Source organism: Homarus americanus, unplaced genomic scaffold (genome assembly GCF_018991925.1).
Source record: "Homarus americanus isolate GMGI-L3 unplaced genomic scaffold, GMGI_Hamer_2.0 scaffold10884, whole genome shotgun sequence".
NCBI classification, from domain to species: Eukaryota; Metazoa; Arthropoda; class Malacostraca; order Decapoda; family Nephropidae; genus Homarus; species Homarus americanus.
This window is the reverse complement of record NW_024741981.1, coordinates 143,115-160,000: the sequence shown is the minus strand read 5'-3', so window position 1 is coordinate 160,000 and position 16,886 is coordinate 143,115. Positions and strand designations below refer to the sequence as shown.

The window sequence follows — 16,886 nt, the reverse complement described above, 5'->3', positions numbered from 1 at the left end:
CTTCTCCATTATTTTCATGAGTAATAGTTGCCTTTAGGAGGCTCTACTAGGCTAAGCACCTGTGGCATGTGGGCATATGTATGCTAGAGGGATGTCATTATGGAGGAGCATATACAGTTTTGAGAAGATAGGAGTGAGTGTGCTTGAGAAGACTTCATTTTGATGTACAGATCGATTCATTTGCCCTTTTTTCAGTTTTAAATAATTTGTAATCTTTGTCATACTGTGTATGTCTTTATTTAGACTATTTTAGTTTACAATATGGTATAATGAATCACTCTAATCATGTAGAAAGTTTATTGGCTTATCCTTTAGGCTTACTGATGGGATTTGTCAGTAACCCAATTGCTCGTAGTTTATATTTTATAATTCATATTGTTTAATTATCCTTAACACATATTTATTCATTGGCAGCATTTCTGAAAGACAAGCTGGATAACTATGTTCAGGAAAATCTACCTAAAGTGAGGGTTGTCCATCTAGCAAAACGGTCTGGACTCATTCGAGCTCGACTGGCCGGTGCAAAGGTAGCAAAAGGAGATGTTCTCATATTTCTTGACTCTCATACTGAATGTACCACCAACTGGTTACCACCCTTGCTAGGTAAGTTGAATTTACATTACTAGAAATAATTTCAAGCTTTAAAACCTTAGCTATTATTTATTTTCTATTATTTTAAACTGCAGACCTTAAAGTTTGTCTCTGAAAAGCACTGCATGAGGAAGATCACCTTTCCTACTGCTGGAGTCATGTGGTGTAGATATCTGCATCCACACCTTGGTTCAGTTTATGTACATCATAAGAGGGAAATTTTTTGGTCAGTGAAACCACATTTAGACTGTAGTATATAATTTTGTCCTTTGTACATGATAATTGATTCTCAATTAAAATTAACCGAGTTCGGAATGCTGTATTTTGATATTATTCAACAGATCCAAATTTTTTTTTCAGTTATTCGTTTGTTTTCTGTTCAATTTTTGCACCTTATTCGGATCATTCCGAAGGGTTTTGCTCATTATTCCAACTAACAAACATACTCAGTTACCATGCCTTGGCTGCCACATAAAATGTTCTGCTTATTACTGTGCAAACATAAATATTTTTAAAATGTACATATTGTAGTAATAATAAATTTTTATATAATACAGTAATAAATAAATGTAACACTTATCATTGCAAGGTGAGCTGATAATAATATATAGATGATATTCCCAAAGTGTAATGGTCACACTGGTAAATAAAGTAAAAATCCACATTGGAGAAATATAATACAAAATCTTGGAGCTGGTATACTATAGTGCATTTTTTCTCAGCTGAGAAAAAATGCCCCGTCCCCTCCTCAAGAGTTACAGGTGATTGGCTGTTGCAAACCTGTCCGATTTTGTCCTGAGTAATGATGTACAGTCAACCCTCACTTTACACGGTCCCACATTCCGCGTTTCCACGTTTACGCGGTGCCCTGCCGGAACCCAGGATGCTCACATTCCTCGGTGCGTGTACCCCTTTACGCGGAGAGTGTCCGGCTCGACGCTATTTTTAGATTCGCCCCACCCGCCTGCTCCCTCCTCCTCCCTCCTCCGCCTCCGCCTGGCCAAGCCGCGTGGTAAGGTTGCGCAGTGCATGTCTCTGTTGCGTTATCACTGACGTCATATGATGTATTGGACTGTGATTGGCCATGCATCCCTACCTCCCTCCGCTGCTAGCTGTAATTGGTTTAAAGTAATATGACGTGTCCACCCGGGGGAGGGTGGGAGGGAGGAAAGACGACGCTTGACCTAGCCGCGGCAGTTTCATCCCTCCAGGCCACACCGTGTAATCGTGCATCCATTGTTCTGTAAAATGGCTTCCGCCGGACCACCGCCCCCAGAGAGAAACCTTTCCTTGCATGGACCCAGCCGCCCTAAGCCCAAGAAGACACGACGTTCCTTAAGCTACAAGGTGGAGTACAAGATCATCCAAGAGTTAGAGAAAGGAACAAGACAGGTTGATTTGGCGCGCCAGCATAGTGTGAACGAATCTACGATCCGGACGATAAAAAAGGATGCAGCCAAGATAAAGGAGCATATGAAGATCACAAAGTCTACAGGTGCTTCTATGATCAAGTATTTTCACAACCAGGTGCTTCTCAAGACGGAAAAATTACTTGTGAGCTACTTGGTGCGTCAGGCGCGACGGAACATGGCGGTCGACACGCGCTTTGTTAAGGAGTACGCACGTGAACTGTACATGGCAGTGGCACGAAAGATGGGAATTACAGAGCCCAAACCCTTTAATGCTTCCTCTGGGTGGTTACAGAGGTTTAAGATGCGGAACAAGATCACCAATATAAACATTGGTGGTGAAGAGGCTAGTGCTGACCGTGCTGCGGCTAGGGAATTTCCTCCGTTTTTACGTGAGATTATGGAGGAAGGACAGTACACCGACGACCAGGTGTTAACATGGACGAATCTGGTCTTTTTTGGAAAAAGCTACCTTCCAAGACCTTCGTTGTGAAGAATGCCAGCAAGATTCGGGGCCGGAAGATGCAGAAGGAGCACATCACCGTCCTGTTTACCACCAATGCCTCCGGTACCTGTAAGCTCAAGTTATCGGTGATCCACACAGCCCGCAAACCGCACGCCTACAAGAGCATGGACATGACCAAGCTAAATGTCCACTGGCTGACCGCACGTAAGGCGTGGATGTTCTCTACACTGTCCCTCTCCTGGTTTGATGACTGTTTCGTTCCCGATGTAAAGAAATTCTGTGAGCAACAGAATGTGCCATTCAAGATTTTGTTGCTGCTGGGCAACGCACCAGGACACTCGCCCCTACTGTTAGATCGTCACCCCAACGTAAAAGTGGTCTTCCTTCCTCCCAACACTATGTCTATATTACAGCCCATGGACCAAGAGTTAATCTGTAATGTAAAAGCTGCATTCTCAACAAAAAAATTCCAGCTCCTGAACGACTACACCAACACCAGGGAAGAGTTGCGTAACCTGAGTGACACCACCACCGATAGCAAGAGCGAAGAAGACGAGGATCAACAGTTGGCAGAGCAAAAAATACTTTTCAAACAATTCTGGAGAATATTTAACATCAAGAAAGCTGTGGACTTCTTGGTGGAGGCATGGGATCAGCTGTCTGAAGCAACTGTTCGTCACGCATGGAGACATGTGTTGCAAGGCATTCCGGGCGTAAGGCAGAGTCAATCTGTGCCTGGTGAGGTTCAGACTGTTGCAGTAGCAGTGGACCTTGCCAGAGAAGCTGCGCAGAGTGTTACAGCTGCAGGCTTCTCCGAGACCACCAACGACGACATCCTGGAGGTGATAAGGGATCCTGATGTGACTACCGACGAGATGGTAGATGATGATGACGTCAGTGAAGAGGCAGGTGGTGCGTCATCCCAAGAAGAACACCGCTTATCCCATAGTAATGTTAGGGGTGCCATCGAGTGTGTTGAGAAAATCAAGCTCCTCCTTTCCGACGACCCTGACGCAAACAGGTATGAAATCTTCACTACCCAGCTGTTGCAGACTATGGAGCCCTACTTCAAGGTTTATCACGACAACATAAACACCAGCCGTCAGCAAAGCATAACAGAGTTCTTCGCCTGCAACCCACCACAGCCAGCCCAAGCCAGTGATAGTGACAGAGGTAGAGACAGTGAAGATGACTTTGAGGGATTTGTCAGGGAGGCCATAACAAGTGTGGGTGACAGTGATGGTGACTCACCTGAGGGCCAGTAGCCTGCCCTCTGCCTCGGAACCAGCCTCCATCCCCGTATGCCGATCCATCTCTTCTACTAACGTATGTGTTCAACCCAACTTTTAGTTTTCCTAACCTAACCTTTATTTTTCCTAAATTAACCTTTATTTTTCCTAACCTAACCTCTTCTACATTACTTGTTTGTGCATACCATCATAAAGTTAAGATAAAATTTTTACTACAACATAGTTGTGTGTCGTCAAAATGTGGAGTTTGGGGGTCGGCCCGGTCTCTATTTCAATTAATCCCATATGTTATGTTGTTCACTTTACACGTTTCTCACTTCCCGCGGTACCCTGTGGGTTATATTAACCGCGTAAAGTGAGGGTTGACTGTATTTCTAAATGTTTCTATTCATAATGACGTTTCTAATGAGAAAGATATTTAACTAAATTATATAAAGATACAAACCTTCATTATTTCAAACAGGAGCATGAAGGAAGTTTATCAGAATTATTATACGTGAATTAACTGATAAACTTGGGTAGCAAATTGACACTTTCGGAGGGTGCATTTAATATATACTTACTTTTACCCACAATAAGACAAACTAAGAGAAATTATATATCAGTAATGTTACATTATGCAAAAACTAACATTGTAAAATATCAGAATCACATCAAAATATTACTCGACCGTCAGCAGAGGCGGGAAATATGACTGCGAAAAACTTCATATTTTTCCCGGCTCTGCTAACGGTCCTGTAATATTTTGATGTGATTCTGATCTTTAAAAATTTTGTTTTTGCATAATGTAGTATTACTGAAACATAATTTGTCTTGGTATGCCTTATTGTGGGTAAAAATAAGTATATATTAAATGCATCCTCCGAAAGCGTCAATTTAATACCAGAGTTTAACAGTTAATTCACGTCTGATACCTCTGATAAACTTCCTACGTACTTATGCTTGAAATAATGAATGTACAGTATGTATATTTATATAATTTAGCTAAATATCTTTATCGTCAGAAACGGTCATCCCAACGATTATGAATAAACTCAATTAGAAACACATCATTACTTCAGGACAAAATCGGACAGGTTTCCAACAGCCAATCAGCTGTAACTCTTGGGGAGGGGGCGGGGCATCTTTTCTCAGCTGAGAAAAAATGCACTGTAGTACATTCCTTCTTCAGGCAACCAACAGAACAAAGCAAGGGAGAAAGACATAGAACATGGGAATCAGGACACATGTCCTGTCTCTTGAGTTGAGGAAAGGTGAGGATTAGGTACAGTATAATCTTCTCCATGACAGTATGGCAGGACCAGGTCCAGGGTCCACTGACCATATGCCAGGTTAAAGTTAGGTGTAGAAGTAATAAGTGAAGATTAAAAGGAATTTCTATTGAAGCTGGCAGTAACCCCCCCACTGCACGGGGGGATAAATCAAGAAAAAATCTACTTTTCCAAAAATACTATAAAAATTATTAAAAAATAAATAAAAAATTAAAAAACTACAGTCTCTCCTCAACTTACAACAACCCGGACATACGACAGCCCTGTCTCTTCCTTTGCTTCATCCAATTAATGTAGTCTCCATGCTTAATTAAAAAATTATTGATGCCCCGTGTGCATTCAGCTGACTACATAAAAGATAAGTGCACAGTAACACTTTATTCATTTTTCATTATTGATTACTTTTACTGGTCCCTCGGCTAACGAACACAATTTGTTCCAGAAGGTCGTTCGTTAACCAAAAATTTCATTAACCGAATCCATTGTTTCAGTGGGATATTGGGTAATTGGTTCCAGCTCACCGAAAAGTACATACAAAGTATGCAGTAAAGTACACTTACTTTGAGGTGTGCATGTAGAAGGTTCCTGGTTGATGATGATGATGGGAATTAGAAGTGGGGGTGGAGGAGAAGGGAGAAAGAAGGAAGTGGTATGGAGGGAAAATCACCTTCAGTGGACCCATGCTTGATGCCTTATTTCACCAATAAAATTTTAAGTTCACTAGGTGTAATTCAAGATTATTTTCTTTAAATCAACACTGCACTGCGCTTTATATTATCAATATGTTAACTAAAGTTTAGAATGACCAATAATTTCAATGAAAACTGCAAAAATATTCAAGACACCAACAAAATAGATGCTCTCTCCACAGAAAACAAAGCCAGACTGACGCCTGGTGACCGACCCACGCATCTGATGGGCGCACAACTAACTAGTTCCCTGTACTGCATATATTATCAATATGTTAAATATATGTTAAAATGACTAATAATTTTAATATAAAACATCCAAAAATATTAAAAAGCTCAAATTTATTGATATTTAATCCATTGGAAACAAATTTAAACTTAGAACAGATTACTGAATTGGCAGACTGGGCCATCAGCTGACCAGCTGATGCTCACAACAAAACATGATTTTCGTAAGTATTTCGTTAATAAAATTTTTTTTCGTTAACCGAATTGAAGATTCTTATGGAAGGTAATTCGTTAACCGAGGCATTCGCTAACAGAGGGACCACTGTACTGTATTTCATTTTAGAATTTCTATGTATTATTTTCGCCTTTTCGGCTTACGACCTGGTCGTCGAGACGGAACCCGTCGTAAGTCGAGGAGAGACTGTAATAAAAAAAAAGCTGAAAAATAGGCGGACGTTCTGGAATGTCACCTGGGACCTAAGGGTTAACCGGAACTCTCCTATGACCGGAATTGAAATTTTCTTGGAAAATCGTTCCCAAAGCTGGAATTTTCCAGAAAATAACGGGTTATTGTTAATAATAATATAAAAATCGTTGATGTTAATACGACTGCGACTTTATAGTAATAACTTACAAGCACCTCACCAGGGATCACACGCAACACCACTGCCAGGCGACCAGGCAAATACACGCGGCAAATTTAAACTGTCTTGACCGCATTATTTAAAAAATAGGTGCGCGTACCTTATGTTTTGGTAGTAATTGAACGATCGCATTATTCCAAAAAACGCTTAAATCAAACGAGCGTAAAACGCGAGTTACCTGTAATGATAAGTAGGAATCTTAAGCCAAGTAAACAATGTGTATTTGCTTGAAACAAGGCTAATAAAGTAAGTGGTTTCACACAAAGGAGTGTTAGTTACAAGACTAGAGAGGTCATCCTAAAACTATATCTTGCGCTTATGAGACCTCACTCGGATTACACAGTTCAATTCTGGTCACCGTATTACAGAATGGATATAGAATCCCTAGAAAGAATTCAGAGGAGAATGACAAGACTAATCCTGGGCATTAGGAACCTTGAGTACAGAGACAGGTTAAAGCATCTTAATTTGCACTCCCTCGAGAGACGTAGAGTGAGGGGCGATATGATAGAGGTGTATAAATGGAAGTCAGGGTTAAATAAAGGGGACATTACAAAAGTACTCAAACTGTCCAACCAGGAGCGAACCCGTAACAATGGTTTTAAATTAGACAAATTTAGATTTAGGCATGAAATATGTAAACATTAGTTTGGAAATAGAGTATTGGACGAGTGGAACAAGTTACCAAGCATCATCATTAACTCGAATACGCTGGATAGTTTCAAACATAGGTTGGATGGATATATGAGCAATAGGGGCTGGGTGTAAATGGGACTGCCCCGTATGGGCCAATAGTCCCGCTGCAGTTTCCTCCATTCTTATGTTCTTATGTAATAACCTGAGCTTATTAATACACGTAGTACCCTTCATATACAATACAGTATAGTACTATGTATATACCTCATAGGTACAAAAATAATGTCATTCAAGACATATTTAGGTCATAAGACCCACTAATGCCCCCCCCCACCCAACACTGGGCGACCTGACGGTGCTTCAGGTCAGGTTAGTAACGTGACCCAATAATCTCCCACCCAACCTTCATCACAAGTGTTAGACATGATTAGTTAAGTAATACAGTCAATTGAGTTAAGTGTGTAACAGAGACGTGATGATCGCCCAAGCGATAACGAGCTGATCAGTGGTGAAGAGGATAAAAGTAACAGTTCTACCCTGTAATCACCCCCACATCATATACTGTACAGTGGAGCTTTTGTTTTTTAAATATATTTATTTAACCAAACTTTTAGATAAAGTTATCAGGATTATTTTGATAAAAAAAATGGTGTGTAACTAAATTAGAACTGATTTTACTGACTCCGGTATCAACATTTCTTAGTTTTTTTTATAAGAGAATAGAATTCTCATCACTACAGCAGTACCCCGATTTACGCGGTCAATTGAACCCACAGGGTACCGCGGAAAGTGAAAACCGCGTAAAGTGAACGACAGAACATATGGGATTAATTCCAATAGAGACTGGCCTGACCCCCCAAACTCCACTTACCTATGTTGTAGTAAAAATAACATCTAAATTTTATGATGGTATGCTCACACAATTAATATTTAAGAGAAATACAGTCGCCAGGTTAATGTCCTTTCAAATAATGGACTCAAATCCCCCGCCCCCCCCCTCTTCCCAGCTCACTCACTCCTACCTCTCTGATTAATGTTTGGGTGAAAACTCTAGATTTTAACGTTTAGTAATAAATAATACCTCAGACTAAAGTTAGGTTAATATAATTGACATTTCTGGATTCCTTGCAGGACAGGGAATATTTTGAATGTAAACTTCATATATTTTGCACAAAAGATAAAATATTTGCTTTGTGTAAACCAAATTATTACTTTAGATCTAAAATTTGTATGTCTAATGCAAAATCCATGATGTTTATATTCAAAATGATCATCATATTGTAAGAATTCCAGCAATGTAAATTATACTCTGGCCGGGTAATTTGTATGAATTTTATGAGCTAAATAAAAAAAAAAAAAATACTTCACCGGGTATATGAGTAGATGCACCGCGGAAAGTGAAAGTCTGGTTCTAATAATAATAATAATAATAATAATTGACTGTTTATTGAAAAAGTTCTGCAGCCCGAAGGCTGAAAATATACATTGGACATCAATGACTTATTACATACATTGGTGGTTTAACAAAAGCCTTCATTTGAGAAAGGTAAAGGAACATACAGTGCAAACACGTAGTGTAGTAGTTCCCTCACAGATGGTGTTATGAGGGGCCTCACGTGGTGTAGTAATTCCCTCACAGATGGTGTTATGAGGGACCTGACGTGGTGTAGTAACTCCCTCACAGATGGTGTTATGAGGGGCCTCACGTGGTGTAGTAATTCCCTCACAGATGGTGTTATGAGGGACCTGACGTGGTGTAGTAACTCCCTCACAGATGGTGTTATGAGGGACCTGACATGGTGTAGTAATTCCTTCACAGATGGTGTTATATGAGTGAGGTGTGGTCCCAGGCCTTTCTATCGTAGACGGATTAACACATCGCTGGTTGTTGTTGGGTCTCACGGGCCGTTATCACTGGGTACCTGGGACCTCACTGTGTGAAGGTTAACTTGGGTACGACTGTTACTGTTGAGTTGTTCTCACTGACTTAAGCACTGTTCACCACTGTTCACCTCTGTTTAACACTGGTTCCACTGGTTCTGGCAAGGTACCGCGTAAATGAAAAATCGCGGAAAGTGAAACCGTGTAAAGTGGGGTAATACTGTATATCATATAGAAATATTTTGTTTAGGGTAAGGATATCTTATTGGAAATGTTTCGTGGAGAATTTATTAATGATTATTATGTTATCAAATTCATCTCCTTATCACAATTAACCATGCTTGAGTGAGGAAGGGGAGGGGGAGAAAACTGACCCCCCCCTCCCCCAAAAAAAAAAAAATATTCAAAAGTTGACTCCCACACTCTTCAGCAAAACATTACACACACCCACCCACCCCAACATCACACCCTCCCCACACACGCACCCACAGCCTCCAACACACCTCACATTCCCCTAACAAGGGAATTAAGACAACAGTCATAAGGAGAGAGGGTCTTATTGTGTGACATATTTACGTGTGTGTGACAGCGAGTTAACTATCAGCTGTTGGGGAGTGCTTGCCAACGCTCATTTCCACTCCATCTCTCTAATCACCCACACCTTTCTGCTTTCTCACTCCATATTTTAAAATATTATGTAATGTAATGTTGAAGGGATACCACTTTGCTCACTTATACTTATACTTATCACAATCTCTAAAAATACTTTAGGTTTCGTGTTTATTCAAGACATCTTCAGGTCATGAGACCCACTAATCCCCCGGCCAAGAAAGGGTGACCTGACATTCCATCAGTAGGTCAGTAATATGTGACCACTAATCCCACACCCTACCTCCACCTAACATTGAGTCAGGTCAGGTACATGAGACCCACTAATCCCCCACAGCTCCATGGGAGTAGAACATAACAGTCTTTATTGTAACACACCACCTCATTCACTCCCATATCTTGTAGATTTTAAATTTTCAAATATATTTATTTTACAAAACTTTTACATAAACTATTCTGGATTATTATTGTAAAGAAATGAAGTTTATGACTTAATTAGAACTGCATTTACAGACTCCTGTAGTTTAGACTCAAAGAAAACATTCCAGCACCCAGAAACATTCTGGGGAAGTGGGCTAGTGTCTGTGTGTGCATGATGTCTAGTTTAGACACTCGGAAACTTTTCCCAGTAACCGGAAAAGATTCCGGGGATAAGGAATTTTTCCGGGTTTGAGGAGGTCGTCTGGTTAGCTGGAAATCTCTCATCCCCGGAAGTGCTCTGCTCCAATTGTTCCGGCTAACGGGGATATCACTGTACTCTGAAAATTCCGAGGATGAGGAATTTTTTTCCGGCTATGAGAGAGTTGTCTCATCACCCGGAAATTTCTCATTCCCGGAAGCGCTCTGCACCAATTGTTTCCGGCTTGATATAAACAGTTTCTTATTTCCCATCCACAGAGCCTATTGCTAAGGACTATCGAACCTGTGTTTGTCCATTTATTGATGTGATTGACTTTGAGACCTTTGCATATCGAGCCCAAGATGAAGGAGCTCGTGGGGCATTTGATTGGGAATTGTTTTATAAACGATTACCACTGCTGGAAGAGGATAAGAAGAATATGCCAGAGCCATTCAAGTGAGTATTTTTTACTCTTTGATCATGTTATGGCAGCACTTTATTCAACACTTCAAAATTTTCATTGTAATTTAAGTAGAGCAAGTGGAGGTCCAGAAAACATTAAGAAATGACAAGAGTTTGAGTACCATGTGCTAAATGGCTTTATGATGGAGTGTTTTTCCAACTTTTAGGTAAGATTGGCGAGTTCATATATTTCATAGTATTGTAGTGATAAATAAAGACTGAGAGTAGTAGAAATGGACAACCTGGGAAATATTGTATGATTTTGGTGAATTAATAATGAAAGGAATGAAAGAGTGAAAAGAATATGTTAGGTTGCAAAATTCTTTTAGAGCTGAATGTATATGAATACATTATTAGTGAGTGATGAATGCGATTTATGACAGCTCGGTCGGAGATGTGAAAATAAAGAAAAAGTAAGGGCAGGTTATACACAGTGTCAGGTTAGATAATTTATTTGTTTATTTCATGTTATGGTTATGTACTAATAAATAGGGATGATTGCAGAAACAACCAATAGTGGTGACTTTTTTCCATTAAGATTAATGGAATAAGGAGAGTTGTGTTCCTGTTTGTTGCTGACATCATTCATCTGACAAAAAAATAAAAAATTTGTAAGAAATAATATAAGGTTGGGTTACATTCTAATTCATTTCCACTGTCCCCTGTGATATCCAGACAAAGAATGAACAAGTACAGTACAGCTCCTCCCCTACTTACGACGGGGTTAGGGACCCAAATCCAGGTCGTAAGTCGAAAATGCTTAAATAATGCATAGAAAATCTAAAATGGGTCTCTTTTTCTTCTCAGCACCACAAAACTCTAACTTTTAAGCTTGCCAGCCATTTTAAAGTGAATTACAAACGAAAATTTTGTCAGTACACAGCGCAATCACTGACGTTGGGACTCGAAAATACGTAATTTGACAAAATTTTGGTACGAGTGAGGCGGTAGTATGTCCGGGTGGTCGAGTAGGTCGTAAGTCGGGAAGGAGCTGTAATTACAATAGACCCGCGATATAATGTGAGAGTGGGACCGAGAATTGTCGTGCAGTATTGAACTGTTTTATCATATGTATTTCAATGGGAAATACAGGGTACAGGACCACAGTCCCAAAATAAAGTAAACCCTCCCAATATTGGACTAGCTTTTGCAAGCCTGGTCCATTATTAGGAAGATTCTGTTAATGGGAGGGTTTCCTTTATCCCCATTCCTGAACATCAAAGCACACATATTGCATGGTAATAAATATTGCATTGGTTATAGAAGTTCAACTTGCCATGATTATTTCCTCTAAGCATATTTTACAAAAAAGGCCTATTATCATATTTCATAAATTACTACAATATGTTCAGTTGCTTCATTCAAATTAACAGCATTTTTAAAATAAAAAATTTGTACACTACTTTGAGTAGCCTTTATTAACAGTTTCTTTCACCATATCATATGAGTTTCTAATTCCATTTATTTAGTATACCGTATTCTTCGGCTTAAAAGACTCACTTTTTATGGCAAAAATGTACCTCGAAAATTACCATGCGTCTTCCAGGATGCTAGTCGATGAGTTGTAGCAGAGGTTTTTGAAATCAGCCCCTTACAAAGACTGTTACCTCATTACAGTACTTAACAATTACAAGGATTCTCTAACAGTACTATAAAACTGTTGATTTAACTAATATTGTTGATATATTGCAAAAAAAAAAAACCCTTGCTGCTGTGTGGTTTGTTTACTAATGGCAGTGGTGCGGCAGCGCCATCTATTGAGGAATTGCTGAAGGTTGTCTGCTGGTCTCAAATGCAGGAATGTTTGTTTCTTTATATGTAGGCTCTCATATTTGGACACCTATTTACAGTAGGCTCTCATATTTGGATACCCATTTAGACTGTAAAGACCCCACAAAATTAAAATCTTCCAAATTTAAATACAACTTCGTCATCCAAGTAAAAACACACACACAACAACATTGGCTGTCCTTATGTTTTCAACTTTACTATCACTGGTGGGTAGAATTTTTTTTTTTAATTCAGAAACATTAATTAAAATATATATGAACAGTAAATAAGTGTTGCTTTCATATTCTTATGTAGAGTAATGATGATATGTTTACACATGTGCTCACTTACATACACCATCTCACTTTTTTTTACCCTTAATTGTTAGCTGCTTCCATTGTTCCATTTATTAACATTAAATAACATTACTTAAAACAACCATATTAATTTTACTACAGCTAAACTCAGGGTCTTATTTTCTTCAGTTTTATATGTAGAACCAATCAGTCACTGGTTTTGTAAACAACAAAAACAATGACGTCTCGTCTCCTCATGTGTTTTAATATTCTTCGTATTATTAATGGATTGTATTGTTCAATTTGCACACATAAACAATAATTCAATCAAAAAGAAATTCAGAAACATTAATTAAAACATATATGAACAGTAAATAAGTGTTGCTTTCATATTCTTATGTAGAGTAATGATGATATGGTTACACATGTGCTCACTTACATACATGACCTCACTTTTTTTTACCCTTAATTGTTAGCTACTTCCATTTATTAACATTAAATAACATTACTTAAAACAACCATATTAATTTTTCTATATTAATTTTAATGCAGCTACAATGGAGGACTTATTTTCTTCAGTTTTTTAATTATGTAGAACCAATCAGTCACTGGTTTTGCAAAAAACGAGTTGTTTTTTTACTTTTATTTTGTTTTTAAATAAAGATTTTTTGTTTTATATAGACGTTGATATACATGTTTACATTTGCTTACCTTCTACTGTTGGAAAGTATTTCCCGTCGTTGTCATACCGACAAAAACAAGAGAAAGAATGTAAACACTACAGCCCCTAAGATGTGGAGGTGACCAGGTGTATAAAATGAGTGCTGTATTAAAGATTTCACCTTCTTATACAGACTTCTTTTTTTTTTAAATTGATGAAAATGACGACTGATAAGCAGTTCTAAGTGATGATATTCAAAGAGGTGTGTGTACTTGTGCCAAAAGGGCTGTATATCAAGCAACGGTTACACTGGTGTAGGTATTAGGCAGCTAATGTACCAAACAATGAGGTACTACCGTCTGGGAAGCTGACAGAGCGTAAAGTATATCACGGCCTATAAGATGAAATTTGAACATTAAAAAAATCTGCCCAAAGTTAGGGGGTCGTCTAAACCACCAAGTTTAAAATTCTTACCTCTTAAATATTGTGGTTTAGTGTGTCAAGAGTGGTGATGAAAACATCGTAAGCCACTCACAAGGTCTTACCACTAATTATTTTATACTGAAACTTACGTTTGGCAAGCTGGATTCAAATTAAGATTACCGGTATATTAAAATAATAAAAATGTATTATAAACCTGTCTAACATACCGTAAAAGAGATTTATACCCCTGTAATAAACACAGCTATCATCACACACCCCTCCCCACGCCCCCCCCATTTGCCAGTGAGGAGACAAGAAAGGAAAAGTGCATTAATTCTTGAAACTATCGACGGTTAATTACAGACGCTCAAGTGACGTCACTAGTGTTTACACTACACCAGCTGGTAATATTTGATGCCATTACTTGAAGTGAATTGGCCTTATTTTAAGTAACTAACTATAAATAAATACAAAAATTAAAAAAAAAAGATCAAAACTGAGAAATAATATACTGTATGTATGTTGTGTTGTCAAAGTAAGAGGAACAATTGTGTAAGTACGTAATATTTTTTCACTCAAATCCTAATGAAACACTACTGGAGAACATTCCTTTGTCGCAAAACAGTTTATAAATTAAAGAAAATAATTACAGTGTGTTTAATATATTACAGTATATTATAAATAAATAAATAAAACAAATAATTAGGTAAATCTATTTAAAGTAAATGGAAAATAAGCAAACATGTTATTTACCAAGACCCTTCCGTCTGGCTCAGGGTGAGATGGAGGGGAGATAACAAGCTATTTATAGCCCATCAGAAGTGACCAGTACCCTAATGCACCATAAATAATTCATTGAACATTCATTTTTTGTACATAGTATATTCAGTATATATATATATATATATATATATATATATATATATATATATATATATATATATATATATATATATATATATATATATATATATATATATATCAAGTAAATGGAAAAATTTTACTCGACACAGACATTAGTTCCAGTTACCGGTAAATAGCAGACGCTTCAGTGACGTCACTAGTGTTTACACTACACCAGCAGGTAACATTTGATGACATTACTTGAAGTGAATTGGCCTTATTTTAAAAAACCAAGGATGGTTGGTAAAGGACTACTGAGTCAGTGGGTAAGTGTCACATTTGGGGTACTGGTCTTATACCGTAAATGGGAATATTCTTTTAAATAAATTTAGAAATGCTGCCATATCCTAAACCGTGATGTCGATAATACATTATCTAATAAAAAAAAAAATGGAGCCCTGCTGCTATGACCAAGTCCCAGGTTGATGATCCGGCTTTCTACAAGGTCTCAATTGTTTCTCTTGTCCTTGTATACATACAGGTATAATTGACTCTCCTTAATGTTTTCTGCATTTTTTTTTTTTATTCTTATTAATATTGTATATTCAATATTAATAATATTATTATTATTATTATTATTACATTTCCTTCATTGATATTAGGTCATTATTTTCTGGGTGTTAGCCCGTAATTTTTTTTTTTTTTAATTTCATTTCCAAAACCAGGGTGCGTCTTCCACGATGCAGCGTCTTCCAAACCGAAAAATACGGTACATCATATTTTATTAAAAACTGTTCTTAGAGATGCAAATCTCAGAGGATTGGTAAAAACAGCCTGGAAATGTTGAGAGTGGAGGACAGTTGTTGCCAACCTTCAGATATGAGGATGCCACTTCTGATTGATCGATAGGTTGGAAGTGATGCATGTCAGAACAAAGTTTTATTAAGTATTATCTTACGCTGCATCAGAATTTTGCCCACCCAACATTTCTGGCAATGACACTCTGAAGCCGTTCAGGTACTGATGCCATGTGGTTGTAAAAAATCTGGGGCTTCCTCCTCAGGACATCCTATCTTACCCACATTTTAGTACAGCGGCATAGCCAAACAATTGTGCATTTTATGATGAAAGCATTAACTTTGGCACAGATATACAGGTAGAGTAATACTTGGTGAATATTATCAAATATGGAACCACTAGAAACTCAACCTCTGTGGGCGCCATATTGAATTTCAAGATGGCCGCCGTTCAGGAAACGCTAAACTATGTATTTCTGTTTTTACGGTTGCATATTTCATTCCAATGCATCAATATACACAATCCGGGTTACGAAAATTATTTGTGATAGGTTTTGAAGTGTATTATAATGAAAAAGACAAGTAAAAGCATTACACTGGAAAATTAACATACAAATTTTCCGAACTCCCAAAACTTAAAAAAATATTCTGAACATTCGGCTATTGAGGCAGGATCTCTGTAGATATTTGGCCTTAACAGCCACCTTCACATGCACAAAGTCCAGTGCATTTAAGTGCAGCTTTTTTGCACCTACACTTGCCACTACAGTGTTTTCTGCAACCGCAAGAGATGAGCTCGTGGCATGACTTTGACACTTCAGAGAGTGTGATCCAGAGTGGTTCCAGCTCATCACCCAACTTCATCCAAACCCAGTCACATGGTGATGGCAGACTGACAAACGCTATTGCGGCCTGTCCCCAGATATGTCCAGCCTGATAAGCAGCTCTCTTTATGTGCTGCTCCAGAGCTGCTCGTGTTGGTGGGAGATCCTCCAGTGATCTTGATTTTCTTGAAAACAGTTTCTTTCTCAGCACGTTCACGTCACAGCATGTGCTCGTACGGTCATAGAGCACCACGATGAATCTCTCCAGTGTCGACAGGACACCATCAGGCAGCTCACTTGGGGTGGAAGCCAGACTGAGGAAGGCGGTTGTCACTTCCGGAAATGCATTCCATGTGGCCCAGGCTGTCTTCTTGCTATGACCTGCAAAGGCAGATACCGTGTCGCAGCCGTTATTGCGTGAAACACTGGAAGAGTTCTCGACTTCTCAGGTCCCAGGGCCTTTGCAATCTGATGTGCTGCTATGTAACGTCGATTCTTTCCTGTGCCAAAAGTAAGC

General features: G+C 38.5%; 1 protein-coding gene across 1 annotated transcript in view; it reads left to right on the top strand.

The window, feature by feature from the left end:
• LOC121876428 (N-acetylgalactosaminyltransferase 6-like) overlaps nt 1-16,886 on the top strand; it is a gene marked incomplete at its 5' end in the record, with an annotated part of 53,658 nt that overhangs the window by 6,813 nt on the left and 29,959 nt on the right. Inside the window, 2 exon segments of the mRNA XM_042381508.1 lie at nt 415-603; nt 10,572-10,749. Coding sequence (XP_042237442.1) covers nt 415-603; nt 10,572-10,749 — 367 coding nt within the window.